This window comes from Mycteria americana, chromosome 2 (genome assembly GCF_035582795.1).
Source record: "Mycteria americana isolate JAX WOST 10 ecotype Jacksonville Zoo and Gardens chromosome 2, USCA_MyAme_1.0, whole genome shotgun sequence".
In the NCBI taxonomy this organism is placed as follows: domain Eukaryota; kingdom Metazoa; phylum Chordata; class Aves; order Ciconiiformes; family Ciconiidae; genus Mycteria; species Mycteria americana.
The window spans coordinates 128,584,457-128,600,295 of record NC_134366.1 but is presented as its reverse complement, the minus strand read 5'-3'; the positions used below and the strand labels follow the sequence as shown (position 1 = coordinate 128,600,295).

The 15,839-nt window shown below is 41.2% G+C and overlaps 1 protein-coding gene across 3 annotated transcripts in view; it reads right to left on the bottom strand.

The window, feature by feature from the left end:
- MAPRE2 (microtubule associated protein RP/EB family member 2) overlaps positions 1-15,839 on the bottom strand; it is a 74,006-nt gene that overhangs the window by 34,748 nt on the left and 23,419 nt on the right. For 2 of the 3 annotated variants that reach the window (XM_075494608.1, XM_075494609.1), the window contains exon 2: positions 2,895-3,022. The exons of the other annotated variant lie outside the window; for it this stretch is intronic. In XM_075494608.1, the coding sequence (XP_075350723.1) occupies positions 2,895-3,015 (121 nt within the window). In that variant the 5' untranslated portion in view covers positions 3,016-3,022. The remainder of the gene's footprint in view (positions 1-2,894; positions 3,023-15,839) is intronic. 3 annotated transcript variants of the gene reach the window in all.

Genomic DNA, 15,839 nt, shown 5'->3' with positions numbered 1-15,839 from the left:
CTTCGAGCTTTTCATTCAGACTTAGCATTCTCCCCCTTCCCTCCCCAGCTTTTTTTGGCCTTGCATTTAGCTTTTTCTGGCCTTTGGTTGCTCCTTATTAACAAAAATGAACAAGGACTGAATAGTCATATAACAGCATGACAAATCTTAATAGTTTTTTTCCTAAAAAAGAAGAAAATGTCCATACAATTTTACAGTAGGTTACAAAAATTCAGGTACAGTAGCTCTACAGCTCCCTGTTAATGCTGTGAAATGCTTCATAGTTGTAAAGAGTTTCCCACATATTCCTTCTCTTTGAAGTCCTGGAGAAATGCTCATATTTTATGGAAACTAACGTTAAGCGCCATGAAAGCTGCCAATGCTTCAAGGAACATCAGCCAAAGGAATGCCAGAATGAATGAGTTAGATCAGTCATTCTCAAACTATGGTCCATACCATGCTTGCTGGTGCTCTGCCTGTTAGTTGGCTTGTCATTTGTGCTACTGTTCCCCTAGTTTCCACCCTGTAAATACACTAGAAGTACACTAAATAAACTATATGTACATTAAATAAACTACTTGGAGATTACATGGTAAACTGTATTAAATACAGAAAGATTCCCAAAGCTTCTTGTCCATCTGTCTTCAATCCCTACTCATGCATGTCTTGCACATGAGAAACGGACTATGCAGTCTCAAATGGAAAGGACCTAGTCCGTAAGACTACTGTGCTCTAGTGTCTGCAGTAATCTAGCAGAGTTTAGATTCATCAGTTCAGAGAGTAAAGTCCTCCGGACCACAGGAAGGACTGCGCTAGAATGCTTCTTCAGATAAGGAACTATTAAAGCTCCTTCTGGGATTGTAAGGAACAATAATGCAAAAATATGAATGTGTAAGTATCAAGGTTGACTATCAAACCAAATGGGGAAATTCAAGTTTACAGCTTTGACCTGTTAAGATATGAATGTAAAAGCATCAGGTAACAATAGCAATCAATACAATCCAGGAATTTCTAAAGGAAGAAAAGATTTAATTTTATACAGGATGGAGTAAGAGCTCTAATGAGACGACCCTTTTTCAGTTTTTCCCTTGTGGTGCGTCCCAAAATCCTCACTGGAGGTCACAGAAAAAGTTGTATAAGCAGCTGTGTAATGAAATGGGACAGTGGGTTTGTGACAATTTCCATGCTTTTCTCCTGCCTGCCCCACCCGGCTGAAGTCTCTCAATCTGATCTTCTTAAATATCTTTAACTCATTGTATTCTGCATAATCAAAATTTTCTTAGATCACCTCTCCCCTATTTTGGGAAAGGGTTTTGGGTTTTTTTTTTTTGTAAGCCCACACACATTTAACTTGATGGAGAATTCACTTCAAAAGCTTCCTTTCAACTATTTATAAGCATATAAACAGCTATGCAGGAACAAGTCAATAACTTGTCTAGTACACTTCCTGTTTCAAACAATGGCAAACGTTGGGTATTTTGGGATGAAAATGTCCACTTTCTTGTATCTTTCTATCTCCTTATAAGTGTGTGTGCGTGTTTATATCTATACATAGCTACACCCACATTTATACACATGTGCACACACATCCCCACGTGAATATTTTCTTTATGTATAATTCACCAAAAGAAAATACTTAGGCTAACTTCCGACACGTAAATATAACAACAGCTCAATATAATATTTCAATATTAAGTTTAATAACTGTTAAAAAGGTTATTTCCCATATTCTGTGCCTTTAGTTATTTAGTTTCTATCAGCTACTTACATGCACTTTAACATGCACTTTTTCAACCTCAATTTTATAGTCATTGTGCAAGCCTGCAAGCATGCAAGCCTGCTTCTGCAGCTGAAATTTGTTTTTTAAATTTTGAAGAGTAGGCTATGAGGCTATTATCCTCAAAGGATTTTCCGTACCTTTCAGGGAACATCTCTGAGACAGAAAATTTACCCAGAATGGTAGGTAAATTCAAATATATGAATATAAGACCCCATTTATGCATTTCAGCTGGACCAGTAAATAGCTGAAATGTGGTGATGTGTTCTCAGTTCTATGTACTTAAAGCATTGTCTTTATAAGTAAGGTATTCCTAGTAATATAAGTTAGATCTCCTCCAACACAAACATCTTCAATTTTAAAAATCACAGTAGGAAATCAGAAAGAATCACTCCCCAGGGGCATCTGTATTCTCAGTGAAACATCTGCCTTTGTGTCATTTCTAGTCATCACCTGGTTACAGACCGTTGTTTAACACGCATCTTGTAGTTGCCAATCTGATGAACCAAAATGTCCAAAGTATTCAAACCATTACCCTTTTTTCCAGGGCTCATTACCAAATTTACTTACAACAAGAGTTCAGTTACATTTAAAGAGAAACAGGCAGATTTTCCTGACAAACTTCTAAAGCCCTCACAGCAGCTAAAGGCTCATTTCCTCAAATCCATGTTTTTCTTCACAGTCACGCTTGTGCTCTTTTCCTGCAAACATCAGCAGGGATTTGAGGACCCTTACGAGGAAGGAAAAGGTGCTGGAGAATTTTGTTCACCCGGGGTGTTGGTTCTCTGTCTCTCTTTCAGCTACATCCACTCTCCATTTGAAAAGATACCACCCCCGTAGCTTTAAAACACAAAAGCTTATCATTGTATTCTTTTCTTGCTTAGTCAACAATTTTATTACTTCCATGTACCTTCTGCTACATTTGTCCCATTCACCTCTGCATTTGTTATGCTTTCTCAAGGCACCTTATCTTTCCATGATTAACATGAATGCAAAAACGCTTCCTTTGCACATGCATTAGTCTCTTTTCTCAGAGTAACTGTTTTATGTCAAAGTTAAAAGTTATCTATATTCAACAAATCAGACTTTTAAAGTGGTTTTAAAATAAACATTTGTAGAGCATACCGCGCCTTCTTACCTGAACAGAGTTGTTCGACTTTTGTGTAGTTTAAAGCTAATATATCATTAACCCATGCGATGATGTCATGTCTGCTCATAGTCTCTTGGGTTATAGAGGTAGAGTACACGTTGACCGCCATTCCCCAACTAGGGAAAAAAAAAAAGACAAAAAATATTTTTGACATTTTGATAATAGTTTTCTGGATACAATGAATTTACACTTCTTGTTCAAAAAAAGAAGGAAAAGCCACGTCACTGCATAACCTTCTCTTATTTATTGAGAAAGGAGGCTTAATTTTTGTTCTTCGATGATACATGACCTCCTCAATGTCCTCTTGGAATCTGTGAACGTATTTCTCTAGCTGTCATTGTGAACTTAAAGAACATACAAACCTACAGCATTCTGCTTAGTGCTAATAAGGTAAGGGAAAAAGAATCAGACATAGCCTAAAGCTACACAGAAAGGATCAAAGATCTGGGATTTTGTCACATAGTGCTGCACAAATATAGTGACCTGACATCTATCCATCAGTTTTTTGGCACTGCAGGATGATCAGACTACCTAAACCAGTATTTAATTTTCAGATAACTTCTAGAAGATGTAGTTGTTCTACTTACTCAAATACTTCTTACTGGGACAGGGGCCCTTTGGATCATTAATTCAGTTCCTAACAGAGTCAGTTCACAGAGTCAGTTCCTAACACAGTTCAGTTCCTAACACAGTCACAGAGTGAATACCAGATAATCTTTTTACCAATTTACCAACCTCTATCCTGAAAGTAACTGAGACTTGCACTCCCAGCCGTCTGGTTGGAAAGCTGCTGTGGAGCCCGATTCCTCTAAATCGTTAGGAACACTTCCTCTCAGCTTAAATCCATTTGTTCTTCTGCCAACATTATCCTCCAGCTCTAATGGCTTTTTCTTCCCTGGAGCTGATTTCATAATGCGTTAGGGACAGCACTCAAGAGTCTGTCCCTGTGCCCAGGTAGGCTAGATTAAACAAATCAATCCTCCATGTCTTATAAAGTCAGACCTTCACTTACTGGTCATGCCAGCAGTTCTCCTTGAACACAGCCGAACAGTTTCAGACTGTGTTCAGATAACGTTTCACCAAGACCTTGGAAAATGGCACTCTGCGCTGAAAATTTTCATAGCCACGTCATCTTAAATAGATCCTTCTAGTTAGCTAAGGTCCTTTCCTGCAAGTAAGTCTAATTCATAGTAGCTTTTATCATCAGTCCCCAAGTGCATAGACTGAAAACACATACCACTCGATTTTATTCCCTGTTATTCTACACTAGTCACATCTTTCCATTGCGAGACGTTGCCAAGGGAAAAGACGAGCACGTTTAAGTTTATCTCATCAATAGTTTCAAAGAGCAGAGTCAAGATCATTCATGAAAAGAGTAAAACAATAACAATCCAAGTATGAGGTGTCTCAGAAATGATCAAATAGTCAAAGTTGCGCTATTATTCTTGGAAAGAAAGGGTTTGGTGGGGACTGCACACCTTTGTCCCTAGTGACACCTTGTAGCTAACACTGAACTGGCTAGCTTTGGTGCCAGTCCTGCCACCTCAGCCTTGGACCTCAACCTTCTCCCTCAGTGAAAGAGGGCAGGATCTCCTCTGTAGGATCCGAGGTCTGCATGGACTATTTCCATTGACAATTTGCAACTGTTTGAAACTTGATAGACAATTCTGCAGAGAACACAAAGACGGCAGGTTAACTCCATCCATTTTTTAGGTGTGCTGGAGCAACCCAGATAAAAAGTGTAAAAAACCCACCAGCATGAAACTTGACACAGTAACATATAAGTGCGTAAGCACGTACAGCAGTGACTGTATTTAAAATACAAGATCACAAAGTTCATAATATAGGTCACCTTCTACGAAACGAATTTCACAAATACAGAAGATCGTTCAAATTGTCCCCATCTACTGACATTAAGATCCAAAACATAAAATCCCCAAATTTGCCTGATGAGAAGGAAAAAAATGAAAGATAAAAGAAGAAGATACAGGCCAGTAAGGGAAAGTAGGCTCAAAAAATTGATGCTCCGATAGTCAGGCTGCTACTGCCAGCAATTCATCCAGAACCAGGCTGCCCCTCTACCCACTTCTGTACGGGCACCTCCGAAGTACGGAAGAAGTCAGCCTGTCCTCGGTCTGTTCAGTTCTTCCTGCAGGCTCCCAGACAGCACAGCTAATTGTATGAACATAGCACTGTGTTCACTGTAACAGTTAGCAAAGGTCGTTTTCTTGGCACACGCTAAGTGCTTGAATTGAACCGAGCGTAAAGAACAAAGTTTTAGAAATAGGGAGTGCCCTTTTACTCTTGAAGCTACACCATAATGGGTAGCCATGAAAGCTTAGCTTCAACACCAAGATGGAACGGACCGAGCACAACACAAACAGCACCTTTGTTACTAATGGCATCTGAAGTTTAAGCTGTCACTGCTAGCATGGTTTTTACTTTATTATTCCTAGCCTTTTTATATAGATAAGAAACTAACAGAAAGATACTACCACTGTCACTATTACACTAACATGTTCAGTATTGTTTCTAAGATCAGTTCAAGTAACAGCTCAACAGTGACTTTAATATTCACTTAAGATTCAGAATAGTGAGTTTAATATTAAACCAAGAGATGAATATGGAACAGTCCACTCACTTCTAAAGAAGCTAAAGATGCTAACATTTGAAATAAAGCTACTCTGATTTGCAATTGCCACTACTTCATCCAAATTTTAATTGCCCTCTCGAGGCCAGGCAGAACTCAGAACAGCCATCAGCCACCAGTAGTGAAAGCAGCAAGTCTACTCTGTTAAAAAGATCAAGAAAATCCACATGTGGGAAGGAAGCACAAATTCCCTCATCATCCTCTTCCAAAAGCAACTGCAAAGACAAATACCTGTCCTTCTGCGAGCGACAGGAGAGCAACCAACCTCCTTTGCTGCAGTGCATAGGATGGAGAACGCTACTTCAGGAAACAGTGAGTAAATGAATAACCTTGAGTTTTTACAATGATACTCTGAAGGATGTCTGTAATATAACTTACGCTGTGTCTGCAAATGAATTATGGTCTATGGGTCAAATGAAAGTTCAGGCTATTTGTTAGAGACAATAGCTTCACATTCATACACACAGATAAGCATGAGGGTGTATCAATAGAATTTTAAGCAAATGATGCAAAATGAATCAGAATTTCTGTTTAAAAAAAAAAAAAAAAAATCAACAACATGCCATTGCCATTTATTCTCAGTGACTTGTTAACATATGTCTGAATCTTCCACGGCCTCTTCTCTTGAAAGAGTTCACCATGTCTTTGCTGCTTCTGTCCCCCACCCTCCTAATGGTTACGTTTTAAATAAACTCAGCTGGGAAAGGTTTCCTTTACAGTAAGCATGTTCTAATTTGGTGCTCAGATACACACATATCCTGTTTGCCACACAGACAGACCTTGGGGGCAAAAAAAAAAAAAAAAAAAAAAAAAAAAGAGAGAAGAGAAGAGAAGAAAAAAGAACAGCCAGGCATAGGTAGCGGAGCTGCCATGCTCAGCGACAAGAACCCCTGTGCTCGACATCCACAGCTGGGCCTGGATCTTCTCCAGGACTCAGTTCCCCATGTGCTGAACTGCTTTGAAAAATGTGATCCAGATTCAAAACACATATTAATAAACATCTGTATGGCGACGCAAGAGAACAGCTGGACAGGTGGAGACTCACAGGCTGTACTCTGTGAACAGCCAAGTAGCTAACTTATTTGTATGTCCTAATACACTACTTCTTCCCAATAACATTGTTTACATTTTCGACTTGTTAGGCTTTCCCTTGTTTAGGCTGAAGGCTCTGAAGCATGAGGGTGCAATGAGCCTTATACAAGCCTGAAAATCAGCATCTACCTCACTGAGATCTTTAAGCTTCCACCTTCCATAGAGATGCCTGGCGATTCTACAGCAACTAAAAGCAGACTGAAGACAGCAGATCACATCCCCCACTTCAGAGCACACAGGTGGAGATTAAAAACCTCTGGCTGTTACAGTACTGCCTGCCCACAAAGGCCTCTGCCTTGTTTTACTTATAAGAAACTGAAATTCAAATCCCCAATAAATACGAACAAGCCATAGGACAGTCTTCACATATTAGAAGACTGTCCGTTTCAGAAAAACATTTCACACATGCACAGCTAAGCACCACAGACCTGAGTTCAGAGGATTACTTAGGTGCTGAAAATCATGTATATGCTTAAGCAGTTTCCCCAATCAGAAATATACTGGCTCAGCATGTCTGATGGTAAACATTACACCCAAAGGAGTATTAATTTTTTAAGGCATTACATGCAGCACTGAACGTTCAGCTATTAGGCATTTTCCACTGCTCTTGCTACAGATAACTGCAGCTGTTACAAGGTGTTATCCAGCTGTGTTTAAGGACAGTTTTGCAAGAGGCATATTTGTTTTTCCGGGGAGAAACTAACAGTTGTTGACAGCAGAAGTTGTATTATGCCAAACCAGTAATAACAGCAAGACTGGAAGGATTACAGCAATGAATCTATCCGCACTGTGCAAACTCATCACACACGCCATCACCTCTGAACCTGCAAGGCCTGCCCGTTTTGTACAATTAGGCACGGTTTGATGTTAAGTTTTTAAACGCGGTAGAAAGCCTGTGCGACAAAACAAAGAGGAGCCTTCTGGAAGCTGGCACCTGATAGCATCAGGATAGATACTGCCAGTAAAACAAAAGATCTCACACCAAAAAATGACTGAAGCAGAAGATAGAGCAGAAAGGCTAAGATGTCACTGAGTGAGACTGCTGTAGCTCCTGTTGGAAAGGCTTTCTAGATGAAAGCTACTGCAAAACAAAAATTCCTGAAGGAAGAAACCTGCCAGCCTCAGCGGCTGCATCCCTGTAGAAGGAAAATTCATCCTTTCATAACATCCTGAAATGGCAGCTGATTTGCAGCTGGACCTTGCCCGCTTCTTAACATCCACTGCATACAGCCTTAGCCATAGCCATTAGAGGCCAGTTACGCTCGAGGCTGTCTTTACCAAAAGGAGTCCCGAGGACAGAAAAATAACACAAAAAGCTCCAGCACAGTCCTGACAACACTGCTCTTACTCTCCCTTTTGACTTATGCTGTACTCCCACAGCAAATTCAATGGCCATGGCCAGAGCTCTCACATCAGAGCACTGCAACTGAAGCGGTATTTGCAGCAAGCAACATAAAGGCTCTACCTAGTCAGAAACTCAAACAGTTCAAGATTAATCACAATGAGGTATCGCCATGGAAAAAAGAAGAAAAGGAGAAAAGAATCCTCTGGTTGTAATATTGGGAGAAATTCACACCTTTTAAAATGCTGAATGTCAAGTCTCGTGTGCACTGTTCTCATGTTACTAAATGGCCCTGAAATGTTAAAAATCTTTTATTATCTATGCATCTCATTCACTTCTGAATGTCATTTTGGCTTCACAACATGGATCTGACTTGAAGACCTAAAATGATTTGTGAAGCACAGTACAGAGTCTAGACAATCCATGTACAGTTTGATTGCTTGAACGTTGCAGGATTACTATTTAACACGCAAACAGCATATTTTCTATTGTTCTCATTGCAGTTCCCTGTTTAAATGCAAGGGAGGTTAGATTACTAGAGATTTACTTTGATTGGATTAGGGCATGTTTTAAGTTCTGTTCTTTTAAATTAGAGGCTGCCTGCCAACACTGGGATTTTCTGACCTACATATATGTTTATGACGGGTCTCAAGGACTGGTTTAGACCCAAATCTGAGTAACTCTTATAAAGACTGGTGGTAATTCTGTTTTGTGGTACATATGGCTTTAGAAAAATTAAAAAACCCCAAAAATGTATTATCTGTGAGGCAGAAAAATACTGGTTCTTTTCCAGACATTCAGTTCCCCCAAATCTGAAAAACACAATCAAAAGTATTCAAACAATATACACAGTTTGAGCCAAAACCTCTGAGATGGCCCAATAACTAGCAATGCATTACACTGTCTACTGCATACTTTTTACAAAATAGTTTTAAGTTTATTCACTACCCAGTTATGAAATTAGGGTAGATCACTGAAATCAGAAGAACAGTTACAAATTCCAAGAAAATTATTTAGTGCTTGGAATATTTTAGGGCACCTGAGGAGGACAAGCCACATTCACTGTCTCGCTTGAATTTGATTTTTTTGATCTGCTGGTCATATTTGCATAGCATAAGTAAGATTTCTCCGACTACCTTCTCATTCCTTCATTCCTCCTGCTGCCGCTGAAACTGTATGGCAGTGTAATACATAATGTCATATCTCCACAGCAACACTAACACTTTTTTTTTCTTCAGGGTTCACCTTTGCCTCCAAAAGTACAATCCGATATTAACACAACTACATGATATCTTAATTGCGGCTGAAAGTACTTGCATATCCCGAAAGGCTCCTTATCAATTTCTATGAGTAAACGAATCTCATCTAAAAAAATACACTCTTGACAAAGGATAGAGGTTCAAGAAAGGCAGACGTCAACAGCTTACACAAAATAGAAGCAATTCAGACTCTTTGGCTGCCATCATTTCCACAAATGTATACTCACTCTGACTGGTTAGGAGTGAACCACAGCAGTGCACGGCACCCTCAGACTGCACCTCAGTTGAACAAAACTACCTGAAAGGAGGTTGTAGAGAGGTGGGGGTCGGTCTCTTCTCCCAGGTAACAAGTGATAGGACGAGAGGAAATGGCCTCAAGTTGCGCCGGGGAGGTTTAGACTGGATATTAGGAAATTTTACTTCACGGAATGGGTTGTCCAGCATTGCAACAGGCTGCCCAGGGAAGTGGTTGAGTCGCCATCCCTGGAGGTATTTAAAGGACGTTTGGATGAGGTGCTTAGGGACATGGTGTAGCGGTGGTCTTGGCAGTGTTAGGTTTACGGTTGGACTCGATGATCTTAAAGGTCTTTTCCAACCTATATGATTCTGTGATTCTGTAATAGCAGTGCTTGGTGCTGAACAGGCACTCGTTAACGTGGGGAAAGGATGCACAAATTTCAGTACAAAATGAATGTTACTACAAATTAAGAAGGCATTTATTTATGGAGAACCACAAAAACCTTTGAAGTGGGCTGAATGAGAGGAACGTAAGTGTGGCAAGGCTGCAAGGTTAAAAAAAATAAACTGCTTTTACTTACAGTTATTACCCTCCCCCCCGCCCCAAGGCTTTCAACTCCAAGATCTTAGGCTTGAATTGCTGTTCTGATGCCCTGAAGGAAGACATTAAACCTGTAAAATTTTCAGAATAGACACTGGCAACTAGTCTACCTTTCACAGCAGACAAGGGGATGGTAGGGGAAGGACAAAAAAAAAAGGTTGATTTAGAGAAAAATAATTCTCAGACTTACGTTATATAGTAAACCCAAGTCAATTAGAAACACCTACATTTCAGAAAACACAAGAGGATCTATGACCCTTTTGTAACTAGAAAACCTTGAAAAAGCTGATGAATAAACCAACATCTAATCTTCTGTGAAACAAAGTCTCAATTCACCAAGACAAACACGGGAGCTTTAATTCTCCTTTTATTAATTTTTTTTTCTCTTATGGAAAATAGCAGATGACTAAGCATACATGCAGACATCACTAAAGGATTTCTAAGAGGTTAAAAACATGCCGTAAAGCAAGGCAACAGCAGTGCTGAGTACACCCATCATTGGAGGAAGGATGCCTTGAAAGGCAGCACGTTTTAGCAAGCCTCCGTTCCTGGCCTGTGTTCTGCAAATACCAGGGGATCCTCCTATCTCTTTGCTCCCACTAGATGATGGATGAGCACTCATATTTTAAAACAGTAGATTCCCAAGTGCTTCAGCAAATGCAGATTTACTGGAAAGTGAAGACAGCACCTGAGGAGAGCTTGTCCCCAAAGCCACTGCCCCGCCTGAGTGCCACGTTTGAACTCCCAAGCAAACGATGTGGATACACCCACGGACCTGAGCAATCACCTGCATCTACACCAGGGAAACATCTGCCCCTGATTAGGAAGGTATAAAAATAATCAGAAACCCCGATTAAGAAAAACCAACACTGCCGGGCACCCGAAGCACTATGTCGGAGGCACAACGCACCGGTGCGGCAGCCACGCTGCAGCCTGGCAGCAGCTCTGGCAGGGCAGGCAGCCCGCTGCTCCCGACTCCTGCCATTTCCGCCTTTTAAGTCCAGAAAACACTGTGGGCAGGCTTGGGAGTTTCAGCAGGGACGAGATCCAACTAGCTAGAGTCAGATGAAGTCACCAAATTAATTTAGTTTTGACCTATCCGGGGTTTTGCCCTCCCTCCCCCCCCGCCCCGACATGTATACATTTGGAGGTGAAAGGCTAAAGTAACACGCTGATTTACTCCAAGCATAACGTAATGGCAAATGAGATTTTGTAATACTATACAGCCCTCCTGACAGGGGGCCTGAGCAGCCTCCAAGCGCCTCACACCCCCGCCCAGAGCCAGGCAATGACTCAGCAGGAGCCGGACACCGAGCATCCACGGGTTTCAGAGGAGGACAAGTCTGGGAAGAAGGGAAAACGGGAGGATTAAACAAGGGGGAATGCAATGCCTTTCTCCTAACACGTAGCTGCTCTTTCCTAACAGGAGTTACTTACAGTACACTTAATAAAGCCTGGTTGTCCAAGGCATGCGAAGTTAGCCCAGAGAGCACTCTCACGGGAAAGGGCTTGCAGTAGCTGAAGAGGGACTACAATACACCTTTTCTACTCGCAAATGATGTAACATGATACAGAGAGCAAGGACTTTGTCGTGCATCAACTTTTCTCTCTTTTATGTTAAAAACAAAGGTAGATACACATTGATTTATGCATTGCAACATTTATTCTAACCTTAATACACACGTGTTAGAACCACAGAATATCCTGAGTTGGAAGGGACCCATGAGGATCATCAAGTCCAACTCCCTGTTACCACAGAGAGTGAAGTCCTTTGAAAGTGGCCTAAGTAGGCACTTTGAAGGCGCGTGGTGTGACACACCTGGGAAAGGACAAGAAACAGCACAGCGACTGCCCGTGCAACCAGTACAACCATCCCAGGACCCGTGGGCAAAGGTGCCAGAGCACAGCCTGCACGACAGAGCCACCGAGCTGCTGGGCAGGCAGGCAGCCAGCCTCGCTCCGTCCCCGAACAAGTCGCCGTGGCAGAAAGGTGACGACACTGAGCAGGGGTATAAGACGACATTTATTTTAAGCCACCTTTACCCTGAAGTCGTAAACAAGCATGTGACAACAGATGAAGCAACAGGCAACCGTGCTAGCTGCTTTCACTGGTGCATCACTCCCTAAAACATGGCTGTGTATTTTTGTAAGGCAAAATATTAAACTCCAGTATAGCTGTCCAGGGTTCCCACTGCTACCACAGCTCTGCTGCCATTTGGGGTTCAAAGGACAAGTGTCAGGCTTTCTGCTGGGTATGCAGGGCACTTGGTGGGCAGGTTTCTAGGACCAAGCTCTCCAGCAGATGGCTGTGACCTGAACCATGTGCAGATCCCCTGCCAGCACTGCCTCTGCAGACCACTGGGCCAACACACTACGTAGCCTTCCGCTAGGCTCTGCATTCAACCTCTCTTCCACTTCTCCCTCCACCGCTGGCGAAAGCTAGACCAAAAATAATAATAGAAAATCTCAAGTTTTGACATTGCCAAGTTTGTTGAAATAGGCCCAAATAAATACTCCTCTCTTCAGCTTGTACAAACTCCTACAGATCATTACTAATATTATAAAGATTTCAAGTGTTAATACTACCAGCCACAACACTTAATTTTGGGTTTGGATACCAAAGTAACTTCACCTCTTCCCTCACTCTCATGAGTTAATACTATAACAGACAAGGAGACACTCCGAAATTATTCTGGTCCTCAAGATATTACCAGTAAATGACTTGCACATAAGAATTAATCCCACCAAGAACTATCTAGAATAGGGCTGAACTTCTAAGAACAATTGTTTAACTGCTAAATTAATTTTGGAGCAACTAAAACTAGAATTCAGTAATCCTTCACTGAGTAAATTGCCCTTTATGAACATGCTAGCTCAACCATCTGTGATTTATGTAACGTATTATTCTTGCTGTGTGCCAGTAACCACAAACTTATTTTACCATTGTTGCATTACCAACGCAATTGCTGAGACTACCAGCATCAAGTAAAGCTTCCCCAAAACTGATTTTTTCAACAATGTTGGTCTTTGTGAAGACCATATTTTCAACGATGTTGGTCTGTGAAGTCGGCGTTTTCTTTTAGATTTTAGTTTTTAAAATCGCCTGCTTATCTAAAGGGGAAAATCCCCAAAGCTTTGTTTTCCCAAATAATGTTCTTTAGATGGTGCTTACTCCTTTGATGCAACTGTGATTGTAAGAACAGAATTACTGGCAGTTACAACAGTTGTTATCTACGAGCCCCAGTAAAGCCTTGTACCTTAAGCTAAGAGAAGCATAGATGTCCTGTTTAATAGGATTTGGCCTCCTTTCGCGGAATATCTTGAGGTCAATTCCTAAACTGTATTGCTTCCACCTGGCAAACAGTGACATTACCAAGTTCAACTCCCACAATAAACAATGAAAAAAAAAAAAAAGTTTATTGCTTGAATTACCTTTGACTACATATAAGTGCAGTTAAGAAGGTAATAACCTGTGCTGCAATGTGAATATTTAGTTTCGTCAACCCTCTCAATGTTGCTGTAGGTCATGGGACAAGACAGTTCTGCACCACTCCCTGTGAAAGCACACCAAACTAAGCAGACATCTGACAGGTTAAGAGCTGTGCTTATAGTTAAACATTTTCTGCAGATTAAACTTGTCAATAATGTTAATATTTGCTGCATGAAAAAATACACAATTCATTAAAAGCAGAGGGAGTAATTTATCAGCTTTTAACTTCAAAACATAATCTTTAATTGCAATGTACATAATTAATTTTATGACATAGCAAAACTATCCCTTTGCTCTACTGTGTGTCTATGACCTTTTGGTCATTCCTGGGTACTAAATTGCAGAAGCTGCTCCAGTGATTTAGAGAATGCAATATGAAGTAAGTAATATACTGCAGCAGCAGCAGATTTTGCAAGAACTAAGCTAGAAAACAGCTGAAATTGATGCAGTCGAACTGAGACTGCATACATGTGTTTTAATTTTGCATTTGAAACCTTTGATGATAGGATGATTTCACCTTGGTGGCAGTACTAAATTTGTTGTTGTACGATACTCCTTTCACTTTTAAAGCGCCTGATTTCATGAGTTTGCTTTGTGTGCTGCGTTTTGAACTCAAGAGCTGTTTATGCCTATTAGAGTTATAGAACAGGATCGTAAAGTGACTCGGGTAGGCGGGGAACTCCAGAGATACCTGCTCCAGCCTCCTGTTCACAGCAGAGGCAGCAAGAGAAGGCTACCGATGGTCCCATCTAGCTGAGTTTCGAGTCTCCCAAGGACAGATATTCCACAGCCTCTCCAGGTAACCTCTTCCAGTGTTTGACCGTCCCCACTGTGAAAACTTTTCTCCCAATATCTAAAGCCTTTTCTACTGTTGCAGCTGCTGACTGCCATTGCCTCTCATCCTTTCCCTGTGCACCTCAGAGAAGAGCTTGGCTCCATCTTCTCTACACCCCCCACACCATTAGACAGCTAAAGACTGCAATGAGATCTTCCCCTCTCCTGGGCTCTCTTTTCTCCAGGCTGACCAAACCCAGTTCACATGCTCCAACCCCCTGACCATTCTGGTGGCCCTCCACCCCGCTCGCTTCAGTATATCACTGTCTTTCTCAAATTTGAGAGGCCAAATTCAGACACAGTACACGAGATGTGGTCTCAGAAGCACCAGAGGGGAATAATCACTTCCCTGGAGCTGCTGGCTACACGCCTGCTAATGCAGCCCAGCATGGGCTTGGCCTTCTTCCCTGCAAGAGCGTGCTGCTGACTCATGTTCATCTCGTTCACCAGCACCACCAGGTCCATATCGTATAGCGCTTCAGGAACAATTAGAGAGGGGGTGCCTAAGGTGGTAGTGGAAAAAAAACACCTCACCGTATTAAAAGTAGAGCTGCTTAAAGAAACAAGGCAGTTCTACAGCATCCCTGTTGCTGTGAAACTCATTTCGCACTTGGGGACAACAGTAAAAATGTACATCGGGGAGCCAAACTTCTGCAGGCAGAAATATTTATTAAAGGGGGAAAAAAAAGAAAATTATCCTTACGCCTCCTTGAGCCTGACAACTGGCACAACATGAACGTGTTGTCTGAAAACAGTTTTCAGACCCCGATTCAGAATCTACATCTTGCATAACTTTGAAACATTAATATGGGTGAGGAGTGATATAGATCCCAAACAATAATTCAGTAAAATATAATTAACATCATTCTGCATAACAAGGTTTCCAACAGAACGGCTATTTACATGTGAATGCTGTCCTTTTAGGAAAGTATATCCCTTCTATTCAACCAATTATCATTTCACTGCCTCCATGTTCTCAGCACTCCTACACACCATAGTCTTTCTGTATATGAAAGCTCCCGCGGGACTTTCCTATCACTGGGCTATGTACTCCGCTTCCATACAAACAATTACTCACAGATTCTATAGTTATTTTAATAAGCTATGATTTGTATAACACTGAATCCATAAGTAAAGCAAATGCATATTCTACTTCAAATATTTCAGTGCTTCCTATTCATGATATTACTGGACTGGCTCCACAGGGATTAACCTTAAGAATCGAAGCATAACCACCATGTAAAATTTGCCTAAAATGAATTTTCTTTCCCCCAAAATTGTTTAATACATATTGCCAGCAAGGCCTTCCGAGCATCAACACTGCATTCCAGAGTGACAGGCAAGAATTTGCATTCATGTGCATCTCTGAATAATTACAGCTGCTTGGGTAGGAAATCTGTACGGTACTAAGGAACCCTGCTGTAGGGG